Raw genomic sequence first — 24,748 nt, 5'->3', positions numbered from 1 at the left:
GATCGAACCTGCAACCTATGTATGTATGCTGACTACTAGGAATCAAACCTGCAACTTTTGGTCTACGGGACAACACTCCAACCAGCTGAGCCACCTGGCCAGGGATAGTATTTTTTCTAAACTCTTGTGTAGTGAGTTGAAAAGGTTTTGGTCTGTATCTAAATAGCTATTATGGCTTTTCCTTTTTGTTTAAGTAAAATATCTTATCTTTTTTTTTTCTTCTTACCTTCAAAATAGATTTTTTTCCTGGACATAAAATCTCATGTCTAACCTTGCATCTCTGAATAAAACCTTATGGTTCACTGTAGCTGCTAAATAAATAGTAGGTCACATTGACAAAGGTTAGGTTTATACAGGAATATGTTATCAAGTTCCCAGAGTGTGAAAGTAGATCCTACCTATAGAGTTGTAATTATTTTTTAACTTTTTAAAATATCGCTATTTTTTAATATATATATATATATATATATATATATATATATATATATATATTAGTAATATATATATTATTGATTTCAGAGAGGAGGGGAGAGGGAAATAGGGATAGAAACATTAATGATGACAGAATTGTTGATCAGCTGCCTCCTACATACCCTCTACTGGGGATCGAGTCCACAACCTGGGCATGAGCCCTTGACTGGAATCAAACCAGGGACCCTTCAGTCCACAGGCCCACGCTCTATCCATTGAGCCAAACCAGCTAGGGCTACAGTTGTAATTATAAGAGCTTTATTCATTTTCCAAATTTTCTGCAAAGCGCCAGGTTGCAACTATACCCTTCTAGAGCCCCCATAGTTATGTTCCTTTTTCTCCCCCAAATACAAAAGCCTCTTCATTCTTCTGTTGCAGCCAAGGCACGTTTGGCATAGAACCAGGGAGGCCAATAGAAAATAATGTAATATTCAGCCTCTTCTGTATTTGAAGTATAATTGTTATACAGAGACCATTTATACTGTATTTGGACCTAATTGGACTTTATATAAAGTGATTTTCTGTTTTAGAAGTGATTACATCACAGGAAAACATTCTTTATGAAAGTCTTTCCCTCTGACCACTTTCTTTCCATGAATGAAAACACTATAGAAATCCCCTCCACAGTGAAAGCAAATCACATTGCTGATGAACTGCCTGTCCTGGGGAAGCTGGGCTGGATCACACAGTTTAGCAAGAGTGCTCAGCTCATTAATTCCAGGCAAATCTAGGAAATGGCTTCCAAGCTGGTCTGACTCCTCCAGAAGACGAGGGAACCTTGATCAATAGCCATTTAGAAACTTAGAAAGTAGATTTGACTGCTAATAAAAGTTAAATCAAGCCCTAGCCGGTTTGGCTCAGTGGATAGAGCGTCAGCCTGCGGACTCCAGGGTCCCAGGTTCGATTCTGGTCAAGGGCATATACCTTGGTTGTGGGCACATCCCCAGTGGGGAGTGTGCAGGAGGCAGCTGATCGATGTTTCTCTCTCATGGATGTTTCTGGCTCTCTATCCCTCTCCCTTCCTCTCTGTAAAAAATCAATACAATATATATTTTTTAAAAAAGTTAAATCAAATAGTTCATTTATGAATCTTCCATATTGGGTATCTGCACATCTTAGATCGGATGCAAAGCCACACTTAACTACGACTAAGTAGAATCTCCCCCATATTTACTAGTATCATGTTATGTTAAAGCATTATTTAAATTGCTTATACAGTAATAAATGTTAAAGTATTACAACTTCCATGTAGAATTAACTTGAGGAGTCTTGAATTCCTTTCCCCTGATGTCTCCATCATAAAACAGGTAGAACTTTTAAAGCTTGGAGTAGAGCTTTGTTGTTTTTGGCCAACGGCCATTGCAGAATTCCCCGAGCAAGAAGATTTATAGACAAAAACATGGTAGACAGGACAAAGTTAGAAATATATTTAGAGTATGAGACTGTAATATGTCACTCTGGTTTAACTGTTTTGAGTTTTTTAAGCAGCCAGGGGTTAAAAATTAAAAATCCAAATGTTATATATAGGTCTGTGTTGAAACAACAAATGATTTACAGTCATGTCTTGTTTTATTGTGCTTCGCTTTAGTATTGTGCTTTGCAGATACTAGTAATGCATTTTTTACAAATTGAAGGTTTGGGGCAACTGACGGCTGAGATGATGGTTAGCATTGTTAGCAATAAAGTATTTTTAATTAAGGTATGTACCTAGTTTTTTAGATATAATGCTATTGCACAGTGTAAACATAACTTTTAAAAAATTTAATATGGTTTTATTGATTTTAGAGAGAAAGGAAGGTTGAGGGAGAGAGAGAGAAACTTGGATCGGCTGCCTCCTGGGAGCTGAGCCTGCAACCCAAGCACATGGAATCAAACCAGCAACCTCTCAGTGCATGGGACAATGCTCAACCACCTGAGCTACACCAGCCAGGGCTGAGCATAACTTTGATATGCCCTGGGCAACCAAAAAATTCATGTGACTCGCTTTATTGCGATACTCACTTTACTGCAGTGGTCAGGAACTGAACCTGCAATATTTCTGAGGTATGCCTGTACTTTTGCTGAAAGTATTCTTAAAATAATAATATATAATAATAAAAGCATAATATGTTAATTAGACTGGATGTGCTTTCGGACGTCCTTCTTTCCAGACAAAGCCACAGCGGGGGCCACGGTGGGCAGGGGCCAGGGCCAAGGCCCCTGCATGAATTTCATGCATCGGGCCTCTAGTAATAATTATAAAGCGGCAAAGATATAGAACAAAACAAAAAGTATTAGGTAAGGTCTATAGCTCAACACCACAAACACAGGTTCACTGTAAGCAGAGCTGACATCTGCTGTTGGTCATGGTTTTGTGCCTATTATGGAAACAGATTATTATAAAGGCTGGGCTGAGAGGAAGAAGGTAAAATTGAATTTAGCAAGCAGCATACACTGTCCTATATTAGTAAGCCTGTCAAGAGTGTTTGCATTGCCCTGACCCATTTGGCTCAGTGGATGGAGCGTCGGCCTGCGGACTGAAGGGTCCTAGGTTCGATTCCGGTTGGGGGCATGTACCTTGGTTGCGGGCACATCCTCAGTGGGGAGCGTGCAGGAGGCAGCTGATCGATGTTTCTCTCTCATCGATGTTTCTAGCTCTCTATCCCTCTCCTTTCCTCTCTGTAAAAATTCAATAAAAATATATTTTTAAAAAAAAGAGTGTTTGCATTAAAGAAAATATCAGAATATACTGTGAATGTACTTGAATGGACTCAAAGTGGATGCATTCTTCAGCATTGATAAGCCTGGATCTAACATTATTCTTTGGCCAAAATGATCTCATTTTGATAGTTGATTTTCAGAAGAGCTTTAAGATTGGGGTAGGTAATTTAGACCTTTGATAAAAATCACATGAATGTAAAAGCTGAAACCGAGAGAAGTTCAGTTTCTGCTTAGATAAAAGAATTGGAGAATTAGGAAGCAAACAATTTTATTTAGGAAATTGAATTATAAGACTTTAGATTTCTATTCATAACCTTTACAATGAAATATGGTTTAGAAAGGAATTAATCAGTGGCCATGTTGGGCCATATTTTAATGTGTTTTTTTATAGTTGGAATGGCTGATTTTTTTTTTTTAATCCTGTTCTCCCTAAGTCCATACATGAAATCCTAGCTTTTCAAAAAAAGAGACATAAAATTAATTACGATGTACTCTCCAAAACCATCAGCTAGAACATTCATTTAAGTGTAGCTGTTGGGAGCATGAGCTTTCAAATCAGGCAGACCTCAGTCTGAGCTCTGCCATTAGTAGCTGTGTGTGAGCTTAGGCCAGTTTCTTACCCTGTAAGCAGCGCCTGTACATTTGTACGGTCAGTGTGAGGATGAAATGAGAGCAAATGTTCATCAAGGTGCTCAGAGCTCGTCCACTGTGAGTTATTATTAGAATATAGGTTTTAAAGTCCATCCACTTAGGAACAAGGCACATTCCATAAAGCACACTGTCTTCCCTAATACTGTAATATGCTGTCCTTTGTAAGAAAGATGAAGCTTTCAATCTTTGTTAATCGACGGGGCTTGCACGTTAGCTTGTTTTCTTACAGGAATTGATGGCTTTGGGTTGATCCATCCCCACCCCCACAACCAAAAGCATGTCTTTAGAGACAGCTGGCAGGGTGAAGGGTGCACTCTGGGGCATGAAACAGATGTTATGTTATATTCCCCTGTTTCTCTCTTTATAATGAAAACAGGAAATACAGGGACAGTGTGGAAGCTTTTTAGAATGGCTTTTTCCCATTGATTTATTTCTCTGTTTGATTTGGCATATTGTTATATTTTGTTTTTTTAAACAGCTTTATTGAGGTATAACTGATATACAATAAGCTGCATATATTTAATGTGTACAGATTGATGTTTTGATATATGTATTCCCCATGAATCTGTTACTATAATCAAGATGATGAACAAATCCGTCACTCAGCGTAATCATTCTGACATCCATCCTCGTTGTTGTATTAATACTGTAGTTCATTCCGTTCATTGCTGAGTAGTAGTCCAGTATATGTATGTATCACAGTGTGTTTTATCTGTTTATCTATCGATGAACATTTTTATTGCTTCAGTTTGAGACTATTAAATATACAGCTGCTAGGGACATTCATATACCAGGCTCTGTATGGACATGTGTTTCATTTCTTATGGATAAAGACCTAGGAGTGAAATGGCTCTACTGTATGGTAGGTGCATGTTTAACTTTTTAAGAAACTGCAAACTGTTTTCCAAAGTGGATATACCCTTTCACATTCCCACTAACATGTACTAGTACAGTGGTTCTCAAACTTCTGGCCCTTTAAATACAGTTCCTCATGTTGTGACCCATTCATAAAATTATTTTCATTGCTACTTCATAACTGTAATGTTGCTACTGTTATGAATCGTAATGAAAATATCTGATATGCAGGCTGGTCTTAGGCGACCCCTGTGAAAGGGTCGTTCGACCGCCAAAGGGGTTGCGACCCACAGGTTGAGAATCGCTGTACTAGTATAAGAGTTCCAGTTGCTCCACATCTTCACCAACACTGGGTATAGCCAGTCTTTTCATTTTAGCCTCTCTAATCCTATCTAATAAAAGTCTAAGCGACCGTTACAGTAAAATGATCAGAACAACCAGTCGCAGTGATGTGCACTGACCACTAGGGGGCAGATGCTCAACGCAGGAGCTACCCCCTGGTGGTCAGTGTGCTCCCACAGAGGGAACACCACTCAGCCAGAAGCCGGATTCACAGCTGGCGAGTGCAGCAGCGGTGGCGGGAGCCTTTCCCGCCTCTGTGGCAGCACTAAGGAGCAGCAAGCCCAACAGTCAGGAGCAGCGAGCAGGTGGGTGGTAAGAAGCAAGTGGTCCCAGACTATGAGAGGGATGTCCACCTGCTGGCTGAGGGGACCCCCCCCCCCCCGCCCAGTGCAGGAATTTCATGCCCCAGGCCTCTAGTCTATATATATAAAAGCCTAAACAACTATTTGACTGGTAGCTATAATGCGCACTGACTACCAGGGGGCAGATGCTCCGACTGGTAGCTTAGCTTGCTGCTGGGGTCCAGCCGATCGGGACTGGGCAAGATGGGCCAGACACGCCCTGGAGTCCTCCTGCGGACCCTCCCCGGCCCCAATCATGCACTGGTACAAGGGACCCCACTGGTGCATGAACTTGTGCACCAGGCCTCTAGTAGTTATATAATATTTCATTGCAGTTTTAATTTGCAGTTCCCTACTAATGATGTTGAGCATCTTTTCATGTACTTCTTTGCCATCTGTGTTGTCCTTTTTGCTGAAGTATTTGTTCAAATCTTTTGCCCATTTTTTAAATTGATTTACGTGTTTTCTCATTAAGTTTTAAGCATGTCTTCTATCTCTGAATGCACGTTCTTCATTAGATATATGCCTTTCCTCCCAGTCTGTGGCTTGTCCTTTCATTCTCAACTGTATCTTTTTGAAAAGCATAAGGTTTTCCCTTTAATGAAGTCCAATTTATCAATATTTCTTTCATGGATTTTGCTTTTAGTATCAGGTGTAAGAAATCTTTACCTAAACCAAGGTCAGAAAGGTTTTCTCCTGTTATCTTCTATAATTTTATAGCTTTTACTTTTATACTTCAGTCTATAATCAACTTCCATGAATTTTGTTACATGGTACATGTGGATTAAAATCCTCTTATTTATTTATTTATTTTTTGCATATGGATTGTTCTAGCACCATTTATTGAAAAGACTGTCTCCCTCTATGGAACAGCCTTGGCACCCTTGGCACAATCAGTGTCTCATGTTTGTGGGTTTATTTTTGGAATCACTGTTCTGTTCCATTGATCTATTTGTCTACCGCAATATCCTAATTACTGTGGCCTTATAGTAAGTCTTAATCAGGTAGTGTTAAGCCTCCAACTTGTGTTGTTTTAAATGTATCGATTTGAGAGAAACATTGATTTGTCGTTCTGCTTATTTATGCATTGATTGGTTGGTTCTTGTGCGTGCCCTGACGGGATCAGGACAGCCTGGCCTTGGTGTTTGGGGACAAGCCTCTAATAAACTGAGCTGGCCAGGGCAAGTCGTGTTGTTTTTAAAGTTGTTTTGGTTGTCCGTGGTCCTTGGTGTTTCCATATAAATTTTAGAATCAGCTTGCCAATTGCACGTTGTCTCCCTTTTTGTGTGTTTTTTCTAGGGGCAACTAGAAATAACTTCTGATTAATCCCACATCACAAGGCTAGCACATGCAAGAGAGACACAATAGGAGGAAGTCAAAGGAACAGGAATAAGCTGTTTCCCTTTTCTGTTTGTTTGAGTTTCGGGCTGAATGAATGCAGTGAAACCCCCACTGCTGTCATCTTGTGAACCTTCCCCAGCTGCAGAGAGCGTTGTGTGCTCTCAGTAGGTAGCACTTTACAAGCAGAACGCCTCCTTTCTTTCCTCAAAGGCATGTCCCTTACAGGAGAAATTTGCTTATTCTTCTGGCACCTTGAACCCCTAAATGTCACCATTTATAATGTGAAAGGTGAGGTGATAAAACGGTGTATAGCAAGTAACTGATATCAGACAGTTATTGATTTCAGAGAGAAGGAGAGAGAGAAGCATCAATGATGAGAACCATTGATCAGCTGCCTCCTGCACCCCCCACACTGGGGATCAAGTTAGAAACCCAGGCATTTGCCCTGACCAGGAATCAAACCGTGACCTTCTGATTCATGGGTCGATGCTCAACCACTGAGCCGCACCAGCTGAGCCACGTGGGTCCTCTTTATTCATTCGACCCCGTCTCCACATAGCCCTGCACCCTCCTCCACCCCACTAACTTCTTACTCCTGCTTACTTAATAAACTTCTCAATGTGAACACTTCTCCTCCTCAGCCAAGCTAGGGACCCGCTTCCCAGGATCTTACATTTGAGCAGCTGGTTTCCTGCCATGTGTCGTTGTAATAGCAGGCTGTGTTTGTAATGGAAGAATCTTGCTTGAAAGATGTTTGAGAGTTCAGACCCACCCCACAATTACACATCTCCTTCCTAGAATCCCCTGAAAGGGGAATGTGCTTTCCCATCTTATTTAGTGATCTCTTCTTCAATAGTTTAATCTTGGAGTTAGTTTCTGCAGTTACCACACAGTGAGCGGAAGAGCCTGCGCACATCATTCGTGAATGAGGTTTTTCAAGGTCACAGTTACTTCCAGTATCACACACAGTTAGTCTGCAGGCTGGGTCTCTATATATACTTCAGAGCCGGGTTTTGGTTGTGTGCCCTCTCAACCTCATGGTGTTTCCTGTTATTCATTAAATTGCTGATAGTCCCATTTATCTGCCAGAACCCGCCCACTTCCAGGGCTGGCCTTTTCCTTCCTTTTCCTTGTAAGTGTAAGGTCTGAGTCTTAGAAAGTTCTGACCAAACAAACTGTACTTGGTGTTCCTTTAAACATTAATGATATTGTTTAGAAAACATTTAACAAGCAAAGGCAACTTGTTTATTTCTGCTGTTAGGTCTTAAACTTGTCTGGCAAATTGTCAGCTCCTTAAAAGCAGAGGATGAAATCTTACTTTAGTCAAATCTGTGTCCCCAGATCATCGCCTACATCATTTAGCATATTTGGTCCCCGGCAGAGTAAGTGTTCAATGAAAGCATCCAAAGCACGTGCCCTGTGAAGCACCCAAGTCCAGAAAATTCCCCGACTTCAGCAGTGCTATCTAACCCTAATAACACTGATTTTTGTTTGTTTGTTGTGTTTTGTATATTTGATATTAGGCTGAACTTCTGGTTGGTAGACTTTTATCACATTAGTTAGTTTAAAATAAAATAATTATACTGATTCCTTGTTACTTTTAGTTTTTACATATTTATTATAGCTTAAATTAAACTGTTTAAACTCATAGATTCAGGAGTCAGACTTTTGGGTTCTTCATTCTATTTTAGTGTTTTTCAAACTTATTTGACAGGGACACCATGAAAAATAGACTTCATATTGTAACCCAAGGGACACACACACACACACACACACCAACACACACACACCCCTGTATTCTTATGCCAAAAGAAGTCCTTCTCGAAAGGTCTTTTTTCAGTGCTCTGCGATGTTTTCTATTTCGTTTTTAACCTACTGATTGAGACGAACTAAATTGAAGTTCATTCCTACAGAGTCCTGGGGGGAATACCTGTCTATGTATTGCTCATTCAGCTAACATATTCAGTACTTAACTATATACCATTTACTGTCCACTTAACTAACTGGCTTTGTAACCTTGGGAAAGCCACAAGTTAATGTTCAGTTTCTTCTATGACATGCAGATAGAGTGATGCCTACCTCCAGGGAATACTGTAGGTTAGGTTAGATTAGAGGCCTAACAATCAGGTACTCTGATTGACAGGCAATACGCGCTCCACTGTCAGTGCCTCCTGTGTTTCTGCTGTTCTTATCATGACTAAAATAACTTTGGTTTGAACTTCCCATGTTTCTGGAAAATAGCTTATATTACATATAACTTAATTTTCCCATTAGTGCTCACTATGTATTTTTATAGTTTTTAACTAGAGATATAATTTAGATACAGTGTAATGCAGCGGTCGCCAACCAGTGGTCCGTGAGGTCCAAAAGATTGGCGACCGCTAGTGTAATGTACAGATCTTAAGTGGTCAGTTTAATAAACTTTGACAAATGCATACATCCATTTGACCTACACCCCTATAAAGACAAACATTCTCATCATACCAAAAAGTAATCCTGTGCCCCTTCCTAGTCAGTTGTCTCCCTAGCCCCAGAGGCAACCACTATTCTGATTTTTTCACCATTGATTAGTTTTGCCTGTTAGGACACAATCACACAGAATGTATTCTTTTATATCTGGCTTTTTGGTTTTGTCTTGTTCGGTATAATAATTTTAAGGTTCATCATTATTGTTTTCAAGTTCATCAGTAACTCATTCCTTTTCATTGCTGAATAGTATTCTATTATATGAATGCATCACATTTGTTCTATTGATTGATATTTAATTGTTTCCATTGGAGCTAGTATGAGTAAAGCTGCTATGGATAATTGTGTAAAAGTCTTTTTATGAATATATGTTTTCATTTCTTTGGGATAAATACTTAGAGGTGGAATTTCAGAAAGGCATTTTTCTAACTTTATGAGAAACTTCCAGATTAATTTCCAACATAGTTATACCATTTATACTCCCACCAGCACTGTGTGAGTGTTCTAGTTGTTCCATATGCTCTCCAACATTTGATGTTGTCAACCTTTAGATTTTAGCTTTTCTCGTGTCTTATTATTGTTTTAATTTATACCTCCCTGTCACCAGTGAGATGTGCTTTTTTGGCCATTTCTATTTTATCCTTAGGTCTGTGATCCATCCCTGTTTTTTGTGTATGTTTCAAGGCAGGTGTCAACTCTCATTTTAAGAGATATATGATCTCCTGAACAAGAGGGATTAGGATCTAATGTGTCATTTAAAATTGTACTTAAAATTCTTGGTTTATGTTCAGAGCATTCATTTATTCAGGACTAGTTGAGTCCCTTCACACATTTTTTCCTCACCTAAAGAAGGTGTAGACTCAGACCAGAAAGTATATATAATTTGTTTTAACCACATGTATAGGAATAGCCCCCAAAAACCTTAACACATTTATTTCCATTTTACCAGAAACTTTCATAGGACTCTGGAATTTGAATGTTGACGCAGCTACATTATGCTGTTTACCCATGTTCTTTTTCTATCAACAAGCAGCTCACCGGCTAGAAGTACCCCCCCTGAGGCTATTTGTACTAAACTTCCAAAGAATTTAGTGCACTTGAGTCAAATACTAATAAATGATCATCCCTCCTTATGTAAATAATTGCTTTTATAAATATCTGTGGATGCCAACTGACTCCAGAAGTAATCTTTGAAGCGCATTCTATCCAGAGTCAGTTTGCTGAATGTATGAATTGCTGTTACCTTAAATGATTATACAAGTAAACCATAGATTTTACTAATAGCATCATAAAATATTGACCTCACAAAAAAGATGAGAGTAAGGAGAGGCTGAGACATCAGGAAAATGACCAAAAAGTAAATATCAACTAAGTGTCTCGGGCTTCAGACATAATACAGGAGGAAGAAAGAGGTGTGACAAGTGCTTTTCAGGTTGCTTACAATTTAGGCAGGAAGGAAAAAAGATAAATGGGAAATGTTCAATCAATGCAAGAGATAAATACTAATTGACCACATGGACCCAGTTGGTTCAAGTGTCATCCCAATACTCCAAGGTTGTAGGTTCGATCCCCGATCAGGGCATATGCAAGAATCAACCAATGAATGCATAAGTGGAACAGCATAAATAAGTGGAACAACAAATCTCTCTCTTTCTCTCTCTCTCTCTCAAAATCAATAAATAATTCTTTAAAATTTTTACTTTTAAAAAAAGTAAGAGGTTAATTTCCTATAATAGTATAGATAATATTGGGAAGGAGAGAGGAGGTGACTGCTTCATGTGTCTTTTTGAAGTTGGTCATAAAAGCTGAAGTTTTAGAGAGCAAGCATGACAGACGCTCTGGGTATTGTATGGCTTATGTTAAGCTCTCAGTAGTGGCGTTTCATTCAGCCTGGGACAGTAAAAAATAAATGAGTATAGATGACTAGTATGCTTTGTCTGCTGTAGTAATATCCTGTATAATTGAATCTGTCTAACCAGCCGATTATTTTCCTGTTGTCTGAAATTACAGAGCATTATGTTTTCTGACAATGTAGGAATTTCTGTGCAATTAAAGTGTATGTTATTGTTGAAATGAAAATAATGAAATTACAAGAAATTGATTGGTTTCAGCTGTATTACTGAATTCCTCCCCCCAAAAGGCAAATCAAGATCATTTATATATTTTTTATAAAATAGCTGAAATACCATTAAAGTATTAAACCTCAACCTTGACAGTTTTTCCTAAATTTTCACCTGAGATATAAATAGTGGTAGCATGGCCCAGCCAATGTGGCTCAGTGGAGGTCATGGTTCGATTCCCTGTTGGAGCACATGCCCAGGTTCGATTCCCTGATGGAGCACATGCTCTATCCCCAGTGTGAGGCGTGCAGGAGGAAGCCAATCAATGATTCTCTCTCATCATTGATGTTTCTATCTCCCTCTCCTTTCCTCTCTGAAATCGATAAAAATATATTTAGATGATAGATAGATAGATAGATAGATAGATAGATAGATAGATGCATATTGAGTCACTCACCTTGTGGCAGCCAGCCTCCAAGTTGGCCCCCAGTGACCCCACTTCCTAATAGTCCCACCTTTATATATGGGTCCTCTCACATTTACCAGGGTCGGTCTGAGTGACCAATGAATACATCAGAAGTGATGGAGTATCACTTTAAGATTGTTATAAAAGACACGGGGACTTCCATCTTGGTGTGTCTGTCTGTCGCATCACTTGCACTGTGGGAAGCAGCACATGCGAGGAACCAAGGCCTGTGCCTACAGCCATGTGAGTGAGCTTGGAAATGGACCCACCAGCCCCAGTCCACCTGATGAGGTAGTGCTGGCCAACAGCTTGACTGCAACCTCCTGAGACACAGCCAGAACCACCCAGCCCAGCCCCTCCCAGATTCCTGACCTTCAGAAACTATGAAATAAAAACAGTGTTTACTGTTTAAGCTAAGTTTTGGGGTCATTGTTATGCAGGAATAGACGACCAATACACACCTCCACTAAAGCTCCTCTTTCATTCTTCAAATCTTAACATCTATTTTTTATTATTGTCATTGTTATTACTTGTGCTATTACTAGTAAACCTGTCATCCATACAGTTCGCCTGATTGAGGCATTAAATTGATTGAAAAATACTATATTCTGTCTCCCATTTTCCAATCCAGTGTTTGGTATAATAAATATAGACCTCAAATTCACTGTTCCCATATGAGAATGTATTTAAATGAAGAGTTTTGTGACAAGGAGCCTTTTTAAAATTATTCCGCAGATTCTTTTCATTTATGTGCAAAGCCACCAATTTTGTACAACTTGTAATTACTATGCAAGTGATTACGGAATTACTGTGAAACTTCAAGAGAAAACAGACAGCTTAACAACTGTTCTCAGAAGTCTGAGGCTCACCAAACAGGCTCCTTGTCCATTACTCGTAGCTCAGTGGTGCTTATTAATTATACAGGATAATAACAGTGCGGGCTTTAAAAAGTCATATTTTTAAGGATTAGTTAACTACATACTCAAACCTGAGAGACGGCTTCTCAGCAGATCTAACGTCAAGGCCATGAGCTGTCCCCCGGCTCCTGCTCTCATCGCTCTTCTCCATGGTGTTCTGACAAGGAAAAGGTCACAAAACACGCAGGTTTACAAGGTTTCTTTGCGGGGAGGGGTTGCCCTATGAAACCAGTGTCAGTACCAGTAATCATTCCTTTGATTCCTTTGCCATCGCTAATCAGACAGAAATGGTAACCATGAATAAAAAGGGTGACGGAAAAGTGGAATTTCAACCTCTTAAAGAGTTTTTTCTCCTCTTACTTCCTTTGTCCAAGTATTTTTCTAACCATGGATTTGCCTTAGGACATGAATAGCTGTAAATCGATACTTTCCTTGAATCCTAGGTTATCAATCTCATCTTTTTATACTTGAAAATAAAGAAACAAGTGTTCTTGGTGGAAGGAAAGCACTGATGAGTCCCATGTTGTTTGACTGAAACCCTGGCCAATGTGGCTCAGTTAGTTGGAGTGTCGTCCCCTACACTGAAAGGTCGCAGGGCACATATTCAGGCTGTGGGTTCGATCCCCGTCAGGGACAGTGCAAGAAGCAACTGATAGATGTTTCTCTCTCTCATCAAAATTTCTCTCTCTCTCTCTCTCTCTCTCTCTCTCCTCCTTCCTCCCTAAAAGCAATTAAAAAATAAAACATTTTTTAAAAATGTGTGCCCTTAAAATGTTTTTAAACAAAATGTAACTGAAAATTAGCTTTTTTGTTTTACTCTCACCATAATTTTGAAGTATAATTATAAAATATAAATAGGCAGTTCAGGAATTGGTCTTGTCTCTCTCCATTCTGAATGGACTAGAGCTTATTTTGAAATTTTACCGAAAATTTCCTTTTTTATTTGGAACTGGAAAAAAAATCAGGTCCCTCCCCTGTTTAATTCACATACGCATACGCACGCGTGCACGCACACACACACACACAGCAGAGCAAAGAAGATGGCTATCAGGAACAAATGGAGTTCCCTTTTCCTACTTCCAGTACACAGATATTATCCAGAGACTCCAATAATGTCATCTTTTTGCCAAGACAGAAGTAAAACCCAGTGCTCCTAACTGCACTGAACACCTGCCACCTGATACCAACACAAATGAGTAGCATAGGCTGTGATTCCTGGGTCTTGAACTTGAACAGTTTAAGGGAAAAGGAAGCATCAGATTTTCAGCACTGAAACATACTTCTGTGTTAAAGACGCCCCATGCTTTATTTTATTTAGGGTTTGTTTTTTGTTTGTTTGTTGTAAGCATAGCCGTTGAATTGTGAATTCCTCTTTCAAATGGGTTCCTATTTGTGGATGGTGGTTATAAGAAAATATAGCCCATGATGAAATAATTTTTTAAATTGATACATGACAGTAATTTTCTTAACTAGATTTCATTTGAAAGCTTACATTATATGGTACTTTGCTGTGGTTTTTGAGAAAGTTTTCTCAGTGCTATATTAACACTTTTTGTAAAATGTCTTGGGAAACTTTTAATGTCTGGAGTACAGTAATTGCTAATGTCACTCTGTCTGCCGGCACATACTATATGCTGCTCCTACGCAGGACTTCAGTCCTTCCTAGCAGAGAGCAGAGAAGCGGAAGCCTGAGAATATCTTTCCACTCCCTTCCTGATCCTTAGACCCGACTGGACACCAGCCTGCATTCCCTGCTGACCTCTCATCCTCAGAGCTCACCACCCCCGAAGCGGGCGGATGGGGGTGGAAGGTAGCAGCTGAGCAGAGACTAGAAGAGGGGGTGGAATTTGGCAGCAGGTAGAAGGGATTTGTCTGCACCTCTGGTTGTAAGTGCCTCTGCCCTCTTGACCCACCAACTGAGTGAAGATCTGTATGTAAAAATCACAGATAGTCCTAGATTATAATTCAAGAACATTTTTAGCATGCTTTACCTATCTACAGCCACCTTGATAGGTCTCCAAATATGTAAACTCACAAAATTTCATGCTTAGCATATTTTAGAAATGCAAGTGCTATAACTCAGAAAGAAAAGACCAGATACGCCTGTGGGGAATATAAGCCTCACAAGCAGAAGCCGTGAGTGTGGTGGTTAAGGACACAAACTTTAGAGCCAGGTGTGGGGGTTAAATCCCAGTCTGACCACTTGCTAGATGAGTAACCTGGACCAGGTTACCTGACCTCTCCTAATAGTTTTCTCAGCTGCAAAGTGGAGATGATGTCACTACCTAAGAGGGTTGTAAAGCTTAAATAAGTTAATGTTAATATAAATGCTTAGAACACGTCTAATACGTAGTTTAGCTCTGTAAAAGTATTTGTTCTCGTTAATATCATACTGTGCCCCCATTCTGATGTCATTTCTACATGTAGATGGCTCCATCGGATCTGTAGCCAACAGGTTCTCTTCATACTAACCCGTCACCTTTCATGTATAACTCCTAGCAAATCCCTTTCCTCAGTAATTTTAAAAAGAAAAATGCAATGTTTTCTCTTCCCAGGCACAACACAGAGATACTTTCATTGAAGAACGCTATGGAAAATATAACATCAGCGATCCTTTAATGGCCCTACAGAGAGACTTTGAAACACTGAAGGAGAAAAACGATGGCGAAAAGCAGCCGGTCTGCACAAACCCACTGTCGATTCTCAAGGTGGTGATGAAGCAGTGCAAGAACATGCAGGAGCGGATGCTGTCCCAGCTGGCTGCCGCCGAGAGCAGGCACCGCAAGGTGGGCTCCCCGGGTGACGTGGGCTGCGTAAGCTCTTGGGGAGACTGTGTAAACAATGCCTGACACTGCGTGTCCGCTGCCAGTTCTCACAGTAATTCAACCGGAGGTTCCCCAGGTCTCAGAAAGCCCCTTAGCTCACCGTGGAGCCAGGACGTAGGAAGGAAAACCAGGCTGTTGCACATGTTAAGTTTAGGGAGTGTGCCAGACACATCCAAGACAGCATTCCTTCTTGCTAGGGCACTCCAAACACTTGGCATGTTTTTTCAGCTCTCGATCATTCAAACTTTGGCAACAAACTGGGGTGTAACCAAGCTTGTAGCTGAACGGAGCATTCTGTTTGCTTACTTATGTGATAAATAGAAAGATTAACAGGTATTTGGGGAATGAGCAAGCGAGAGAGAATTTACCTTACTATAAGCCATTAAATTATTTTCATTTATTTCTAGTGTTGAGTTTCATTGCATTTTATTTCTCATGAAACCATAAACAGTACCTAGGGTTGTTTACCTTAAAACTGTTCTACCCTAGTAAGAAAGTGTGTGTGCGTGTGCGTGTGTGTGTGTGAGGGTGTGAGTGTGAGTGTGTGTGTGTAGGCCTATAGCCCTAGTTTGGAAGGCAAACCTGTGCTTTCCTCATCTCATTGGAATTCGAGTGCTTATGATTCCCATTCTTGTCATTTACTGCTCAGATGTGGCCTGTAAAACATGCTTGGCTAGGATCTGCATTTTTTTAACCATTGGTTTAGATTTATACCAACAGGGAGGACATCAGCACAATTAATAGGAAGCAACTTATTCTGAAAAACTGGGTTAGCAGCTGAAGCTTGCTGGACCTTAGCTTACTTTCATGGTTACCTGCATTCAGGAGCCATCTGCTCAAAACACGTGACAAACTGCTTAGACTCAGGTCTCGCCCATGGGCTTTCTGCCCCTGCAGAGTCCAAATGAAAGGCCAGAGTGGGGGTTCTCAACAATGATGGGCCTCAGGTGGTTCATGGTCCCCCTAAAAATACACAGAATGCCCAAAGCTTATGCCTGCTCATAGAGAATGAAAACTTCCCCATATACTTCATGGAATTCTCAGTTGTCCAAGACCCGGGAAAGCTTAACCTCTGGTCTGCTGAAATCACCCGAAGACATTTATGCCCCAACTGAAAAGGTGTCGATGGGTCTGAGTTAGTTGCTCTAAAGCAGGGGTGGGGCACATTCGCCCGCATATAAGGCCCAAGAAATCATTTGGTCTGGCCCAGCCAAGGCAACCACAGGCAGGACTCGAAATTCAATAAATCTAGAAGCTTTTTTCATAGCAACATAAAGTTATATTAAGTGAATTATATTAAATCAGTGGTATTATAAATATCCAAATGGCCTTAGCAGGAAAAAGTTTGCCTACCTCTGCTTTAAAGTGTGTGTGTGTGTGTGTGTTGGGAGGGGTGTTTAATGATACATAATCCTCTAAGAAAACCTCACAGCATCCTTGTTTGGAAAGCAGGCCTTTTCCCACTTCGGACAGGAAGTAACTGACGCTGAATGCCTGGCTGGCTTTTGAGCCCACAGAAGGGGTACTCAGTATAGGGGTGACTTGTGGCTCTGGGTGATTAGGGAAAGGAAGAGGTTAGAAGTAATTCCAAATTCCTTAAGACTGTATTTCAGTGTAAGAGTCTTTGAATGTTATCTATTTTAAACCAATTGCCTATCTAATCTTAAGTGTTTTATCAGAGTAGAACACTGACTTTGTTGGACATCATGTAGTACCTAGAGCAGTGGTTCTCAACCTTCCTAATGCCGCGACCCTTTAATACAGTTCCTCGTGTTGTGGTGACCCCCAACCATACAATTATTTTTGTTGCTACTTCATAACTGTAGTTTTGCTACTGTTATGAATCGAAATGTAAATATCTGATATGCAGGATGTATTTTCATTGTTACAAATTGAACATAATTAAAGCATAGTGATTAATCACAAAAACAATATGTAATTATATATGTGTTTTCCAGTGGTCTTAAGTGACCCCTGTGAAAGGGTCGTTCGACCCCCAAAGGGGTCATGACCCACAGGTTGAGAGCCGCTGACCTAGAGGCTTCTGATGAGGTGCTTATAGTCCCAGTTTGCCCGAGGGAGTCCATTTTCTGCCCGTCACCTTGGCATGCCCCTTTGACTCTGAGAAGTGCTGTTTGAGCAGTGAATTACATGGTTACTCTGCTTATTATGAAATAGATTCCCTAGTCCACCTCTTCCCAGTCCTGCTCCTCAACATTCAGACTGCCACTTTTTCTAATAACCACTTATTTTGGTAGGTAACTTCCATATTTCTAAATAATATACAGCTCTTTGCTTTATCAGTTTTAGACACTTCCTTACTTCCTTTTATTATAGATGTGGAGTTCATTATCTTACACCCCACCTCCCTTTTCTCTCCACCCTTACTTACCACCTTCCCCAAACAAACATAACCCCCTTTCCTCACCCCATTCTCCGTCACATCTGCTCTTCCCGAGCCCTGAGCCTGTCCATTCTGTGTCTCAGAGGATAGACCCTGGCTCAGGCCTGGCAGCAGATGCCTGGCTGCCAACATTCTATGTCTCAGAATAAAGGTGAGGCACAAAAAACTGTTCTGGGAAATACAGACTCTGAGGCAGGCCCCTTGTTTTCTGCCCGACATCACCCCTCTCCTCTGCAGTCCCCGCCCCCTCCAGGCTCCTCAGGCAAAGCAGCTTCCTCCCATTCCAAAGCAGTTACCCTCCGCCCGCCCGCCTCTCTCTCTCCCACGTGTCATTCAAATTCCTTGTCTGCTGATGTCAGTGTGCTCCTCGGTCGCCCTGACTGGGGCTGTCTGTCTGACTCTGGACTGTCTTAGGTGCTTCACTGGATAGGCACTAGTATTCATTGTATTATAAGTGTGATCCCTTGATATTTAGAAATGACTTTTTTCAATTCTTTAAAGGTGATCTTAGACCTTGAGGAGGAAAGGCAAAGGCACGCCCAGGACACAGCAGAGGGAGATGACGTCACCTACATGCTGGAGAAGGAGAGGGAGAGGCTGACCCAACAGGTAATTCGGTGGAGGGCTTCGCGCAGCATCTGCCGGGAATAGCATTTCTCAGAGACGGTTCGGCCAGGTGTAAATTGGTGTTGCTCAAGAAAAAGGGCCTTGTAGACAAGTCCGGGAATGACTGGATTAAACAAAGTTAAGCAGGTTTCTAACATCAATTTCTCAGACCCTCTAGTATGCCAATGCACACTGAGTCTGCAGGAAAAAGACAGGGTGTTCTGTGTCGAGCAAATCTGTGTTTTCTCGATATAGAAATCATATCTTTTCTTGACATAGATCACTGACTATGAGGCTGTTGTTCCCTAGAATGCACTTTGGGGAACACTAATGTCAAACACTGACTTTTTCTGACTTAGGACTCCCGGTAGAAACACGTTTTATTTGTGATTTTTTTTTTTAATCCTTACCGGAGGATATTTTTTTCCCCATTGGTCTTTAGAGAGAGAGTGCAAGGAAGGGAGAAGGAGAAGAGAGAGAGAAATATCAATGTTAAAGAGACCCAGCGACTAGTTCCTCCCGCATGGGCCCCAACTGAGATCGAACCTGCAACCGAAGTACATGCCCTTGGCTGGGAATCAAACCCAAGATGCTTTGGTCCATGGGTTGACACTCTAACCATTGAGCAAACTGGCCAGGGCGAAACATTTTACATCACAGCCCAGTTATATACACACAGGCCTGAAACAAAAACATCATGAAATCATACATAATCCTTAAAATACACATGGATATTTTCTCTTCTATTTTATCTTTTAAAAGTTCTGGTTATGACTTACTCTATTGGTTTCCCCATCCATGAATGGGTCTCAACATTTGACATATACTGACTAAAAGGGTTCCTTAACCCTTCCCTTTAAGTGGGGTTGGGATAATGATTAAAACAGACTGCATTTGTATAAAAAGTATGATTTAAATGCAACTACTCGTATCTGCATTTAAGCCCAGAAAGAGTTACTGCTGAAGCGTTAGGTTTCTTCTCCAGCGGCTCTCATCACAGCGTCCTTCATGTGCTCTGTCCTCTGTCCTGATCCGCTGAACTCTCCGCACCTGAAACACGATGGTGGCTCAGATTCCCACCAATAACCCTGAGGCTTCCCAAGAACTAGAGGTGCCTCCTAAGTCATCAAAGAGATTAAATTGTGCCCTGACTTCAGAAATATCTGGTCTAAGCCAGCTGGTGTGGCTCAGTGGTTGAGTATCAAGTATGAACCAGGAGGTCATGGTTCGATTCTCGATCGGGGCACATGCCCGGGTTGTGGGCTTGATCCCCAGTGGCAGGGGGAGTGCAGGAGGCAGCCAATCAGTGATTTTCACCATTGATGTTTCTATCTCTCCTTCTCCCTCTCTGAAATCCATAAAAATATATTATAAAAAAAGAAATATCTGACCTAGGCACGTGACATACGTGTCATCCCGTGTGCAAGAAGAGCTAGCCCAGGCATTCTAGTTTACCTGTTCAGTGTATCTCTGTGTGTTTTTACTCTAATCAAGATGTGTGGTGATCTGTCTTCCTAGTTGGAATTTGAAAAGTCCCAAGTGAAGAAGTTTGAGAAGGAGCAGAAGAAGCTGTCGGGCCAGCTGGAGGAGGAGCGCGCCCGCCACAAGCAGCTCTCGTCCATGCTGGTGCTCGAGTGCAAGAAAGCCAGCAGCAAGGCGGCCGAGGAGGGCCAGCGGGCCGGGGAGCTGAGCCTGCAGCTGGAGAAGGAGAAGGGCCGGGTGGGTGCGCTGGAGGAAGCGCTGGCGGCCGAGCGGAGGCGGGGCCTGCAGACAGAGGCCCGGGTGGAGAAGCAGCTGTCCGAGTTCGACATCGAAAGAGAACAACTGAGAGCAAAGCTGAACCGAGAAGAGAACCGGACCAAAACTCTGAAAGAAGAGATGGAAAGTTTGAAGAAGATCGTAAAGGATCTAGAAGCTTCTCACCAGCATAGTAGCTCTAATGAGCAATCAAAGAAGCCAGTGACCACGTCTAAAGGCACAGTGACCGAGCCTCCCAAGCTAGTGTCTGTATTCTGCCAGACGGAGGGTTTTCAGACAGAAAGAATCCATGGGAGCAGCGTAGCCAAGACAACCACCACTGGGCTGCCCGGTCCCACCGCTCCCAGTTACTGTTATGCAAAAGCCAATGGCCATTTTGAGCCAGAGATGCAAATGACCAAGGAGTCCGTTACAGGCAGCAGTGTGGAAAACCAGACGCCTCCACGAGAGAAGTCTGTGGGCTCGGCCCATGAGAAAGCTGTGGAGAATGGTGGGTGTGCCGGGGGAATCGAGAGCCCGGTCCCGGTGCCGAGTCAGCTGCCGTCCAGCAGTAGCTCACTGTCTCCCAGCAGCACTGCGTCCTCCTCCCTCACGTCCTCGCCTTGCTCATCACCAGTGCTAACTAAGCGCCTGTTGGGGTCCTCAGCCAGCAGCCCCGGCTACCAGTCATCCTACCAAGTAGGGATCAACCAGCGGTTCCATGCAGCTCGGCACAAATTCCAGTCCCAAGCAGATCAGGACCAGCAAGCCAGTGGTCTGCAGAGCCCTCCGTCCAGGGACCTGTCCCCCACCCTCATAGACAACTCCGCCGCCAAGCAGCTGGCCCGAAACACGGTCACTCAGGTGCTCTCCAGATTCACCAGCCAACAGGGGCCCATCAAGCCCGTCTCGCCCAACAGCTCTCCCTTCGGCACAGACTACCGAAACCTGGCCAGTGCTGCCACTCCAAGGGGTGACACCAGCCACTCACCTACTCCAGGCAAAGTGTCCAGCCCTCTGAGTCCCCTGTCTCCAGGGATCAAGTCCCCCACCATCCCCAGAGCTGAGAGAGGAAACCCTCCACCCATCCCACCCAAAAAACCTGGCCTCACGCCTTCTCCCTCCGCTACCGCGCCCCTGACCAAAACTCATTCCCAGGTGTGCTCTGGGACCACCGCGGAGGACCTGGCGAGCAGCTGCTCTTCCAGTGCTGCCATGGCCAACGGCAAGGACGTTGAGATACTTCTGCCTCCCAGCAGCTAGTCCCTGAGGGGTCTGCACCGTTGACATTCCATCAGATCTTGTCCAAGAGCTTGGAGTCAGACCGTTGAGTCAGATCATGTTATTTATTTTGATAGTAGCTGAAACCATCTGTATAATACATTTAGTGTATTTCACTTTTTTGTATTTTTTTAAGTAGAAACTGAGTAGTTTGGGTTTTTATGATGCACCTCTTTGTACTATAAAGCTAGAAGGGCACCTCAAAGACATCCCAAGCACAGCAGTCACCGTGGTGGTGTGATGGAGGGCGCTGAGTGAGTAGCAGGTGGTGACTTGCTACCTATTTTAGGACTAGAATCACTCGACGCTCATTTTGAATTATGCAGAAGTGGTTCATGCAGATTTTTATTCCAGATGAACATGTTTTAAAAGTGCCTGAAATAAGACTGCCATATGAATGTGATTCTGCAGCAAAAACACGAAACGGCTCGTTTAATTGCAGAAAATTAGATCCTCTGTGAATCCTGAATGTTAAAAACAAGCACTGCTTTTAATCCTCTTTTACTGTTTTTGATACTACAAGCTGCATAAGTAGAATGGGGGTCCTAAGGTGGGTGTGAACTCACCACCAACCAGAGCTTTCTGGAGCCCCGAGAAGCCCTCCTGCATTAAGTAGTTGGGGTGCTGATTTTCTTGTACTCTGGAAAAATTAAGTCACTCCCAGTGTCCAGCATACATTCTTGAATAGAATGAAATCACATCTCCATTCAAAAAAATGTCTTCAGGCATCTACTGTTGGTAAGGAACTTCTGATTCCGATTGCTGTTACTTGAATAGGAACTGGTCACTCATTCTGTATAAAAGTTTTGCCACAGAATGAGATCTTTATTCTGTAATCAAAAAGCAATAATTTAAAATTCGCTCTTTGTAATATAAATCAAAATCATATAGGTTTTACCAAGCTGTTACTCTTATTCTCCACGCTGCCAGCACTTGGTGTCTGTCTGTGGAACCGATTACCTTTTGCCTAAATGGAAGTATCGCATATCTGTATAGACATCCCTTCATGCGTTTGACACATAAATATTGGTGTGATTATATCTTTGGAGTTTGCAATATCGCATAAAGGATGAGTAGAAATGCATGTTAAGATTACCTACCAAAGCAACTAGATGGGTCTGGAACCCAGTCAATCAAAGGAGCAATGGTGTCCATAGGAGGTGGGGAAATTCCACATGAAGTCAGGTCTTCAGATTCATAAAAAGGCAGAGCCAGACCTAGCTGGTTTGGCTCAGTGGATAGAGTGTCCACCTGTGGACTGAAGTGTCGCAGGTTCCATTCCAGTCAAGGGCACATGCCCGGTTGTAGGCTCAATGCCCAGTCAGGGTTGTGTAGGAGGCAGCCCATCAATGATTCTCTCCATCATTGATGTTTCTAACTCTCCTTCTCTCTTCCTCTCTGAAATCAATAAAAATATTTTTTTAAAAGATAGAGCCAAACTAACCCTAGTGGCACAAAACTGAACGAGCCGTGTAAATGAGTGCAGTGGGTCACTGGGCCCGTGGCGGAAGAGCGGAGCAGTAGGAGCCGCAGCACGCTGGATGCCCCAGCCCCATTGAAAGGTCCCCTCCTGGTCCGTCCAGCAGCTTGTTGCCATGCAAGATGCTGGCCCAGGGTTACCAGCTCCTCAAATTTTATAAAATCCAAATTTTCATGAGAAACATCCTCATTTTAAAATATCAAGAACTGATTCAAAAACCGTTTAAACACCTCTGCAGCTGGGTTTAGCCCACAGCTTCCGAGTTGCAATCCCCCTTCTTTCTAGAAACTTAAATTATTTCCATCGTGGCAGGTATGTGAGGACAAAGCCTCCAGACTTTCCAACCTGTACGCCAGTACAGGAAACAAAGTCCATAGAGTATAATGAACATCTCCCTCTTCCAAACAAGACTGCCCGCACCCAGCTCCGACGTGGTTATCTGATTGTGTGTCCACAGGGATGGGCGTCACAGGACATGGTGTCCTCATACATTCTCGCCGACATCTGCCCAGCAGCCCCTGACCTGTCATTTAAGTCTGTGTCCTCTTAATCCAGTATGAGTTGATGGGCAGGTGATGGAAATTAATGTGTAACTCGCAGAGGAGCACATCGGTGTCTCCACAGCTTCTGGTTTGATGAGGCCAATACTTAACAATTAAAAACGATTAATGCCCCAGAGAGTCTACCAATGATGAAGGGAGTGTCTTAAACTTCCCAGAGCGGTCATGCACTGAGCTTCATTCCCCGCATAGCCAGATGATGGTGTTGATGATAAAATAGCTGAACTTTTTAAATTGAGGGGCGAGAGTCCCAGAGTATTATTACCTCTCTTGCTTTAAATGGTAATCTTAAAGGTTGCATTGTGCTCTTCCTTTATTTTGGCATAGATATATAGAGAGAGATATTATGGGGAAGTTTATTTCTTAGGAAGTGCACTGAATAATGTATTTCTTTTACAGTGTAATATGGGGGTGGGGGAAATGAAAAAGAAACGTGTATTTTTGCTAGTTGCCTATCTTCTGAGAGAAAAAGCACAATACTGCAATGGATCCAATAATCCAGTTAGGTATTATAGATTAGTATTTAAGTTTGCCGTAGATGGTGTGTGCTAAGTAAAAGTTCCATGATTCACAGTTTTGGTATTTAACCCATGTTGCAAAAGCTGTGTTACTGGTCAACAGATGATAATGATGTGCAACCCATAACACAGGCATTAACTAGTCACTAACATTTGTAAAGCAAATGCACCATGCAGAAATCTTCATCCATTTTTATAGCAGACTACATTAAAACAAGTGAAATCATACTGTCTGGGGGAAAATAGTCTTGTTTGTACAAAGTGAAGAATGTTGCCCAACAAGGGCCTGTTTTGTTCCGGGAAGAAGCAAGTGGTGTAGAGAGAGCATTCGTTCACGGCTTTAAAAAGCCAAATGAAGTCAGTGACCCATCCAGTTAGACCCCAAAAGGAGCTGGAGCATTGGTTTTCTTTAGAACTAGAGTTGGAGGAAGCCTTCCCAGTATCCAGACTGTAATTGTTAAACCATTAGGAGACTCTGAACCTTTTGAGAATCTAAGAAAAGCTAGACTCTATCCCCAGAAAAAATGGATATATACAAATTTGGTTGATGATTTCACAGGATCCAGACCCTGAAACCATCCATGATTCGTGCCCTAACTTCAAAACACTGATCTTGTCCTGCCTCTTCTCACTTTACCAATGACTGATGCACCCCTTGTCTCCCAGTCCAGCGCTGCTGCTGCTACTTTGTTAGGAAATGCGAGTTGTAGCCAGACAAAAGCACTTG

General features: G+C 42.1%; 1 protein-coding gene and 1 long non-coding RNA gene across 5 annotated transcripts in view; one reads left to right on the top strand and one right to left on the bottom strand.

The window, feature by feature from the left end:
- LOC132221018 (uncharacterized) overlaps positions 1-16,799 on the bottom strand; it is a 34,907-nt gene extending 18,108 nt beyond the window's left edge. For both annotated transcript variants that reach the window (XR_009449903.1, XR_009449902.1), the window contains exons 1-2: positions 16,251-16,799; positions 12,676-12,767 (exon numbers count right to left, since the gene is read on the bottom strand). This is a non-coding gene — a long non-coding RNA (uncharacterized LOC132221018). The remainder of the gene's footprint in view (positions 1-12,675; positions 12,768-16,250) is intronic.
- CTTNBP2NL (CTTNBP2 N-terminal like) overlaps positions 1-24,249 on the top strand; it is a 43,381-nt gene extending 19,132 nt beyond the window's left edge. For all 3 annotated transcript variants that reach the window (XM_059674912.1, XM_059674909.1, XM_059674911.1), the window contains 3 exons: positions 15,166-15,396; positions 18,341-18,448; positions 19,964-24,249. In XM_059674912.1, coding sequence (XP_059530895.1) covers positions 15,229-15,396; positions 18,341-18,448; positions 19,964-21,445 — 1,758 coding nt within the window. In that variant the 5' untranslated portion in view covers positions 15,166-15,228 and the 3' untranslated portion in view covers positions 21,446-24,249. The remainder of the gene's footprint in view (positions 1-15,165; positions 15,397-18,340; positions 18,449-19,963) is intronic.
- Positions 24,250-24,748: the final 499 nt, after the last annotated feature.

Source organism: Myotis daubentonii, chromosome 18 (assembly GCF_963259705.1).
Source record: "Myotis daubentonii chromosome 18, mMyoDau2.1, whole genome shotgun sequence".
NCBI classification, from domain to species: domain Eukaryota; kingdom Metazoa; phylum Chordata; class Mammalia; order Chiroptera; family Vespertilionidae; genus Myotis; species Myotis daubentonii.
The sequence above is the reverse complement of the archived record's forward strand: the minus strand, read 5'-3'. Positions and strand labels throughout refer to the sequence as shown.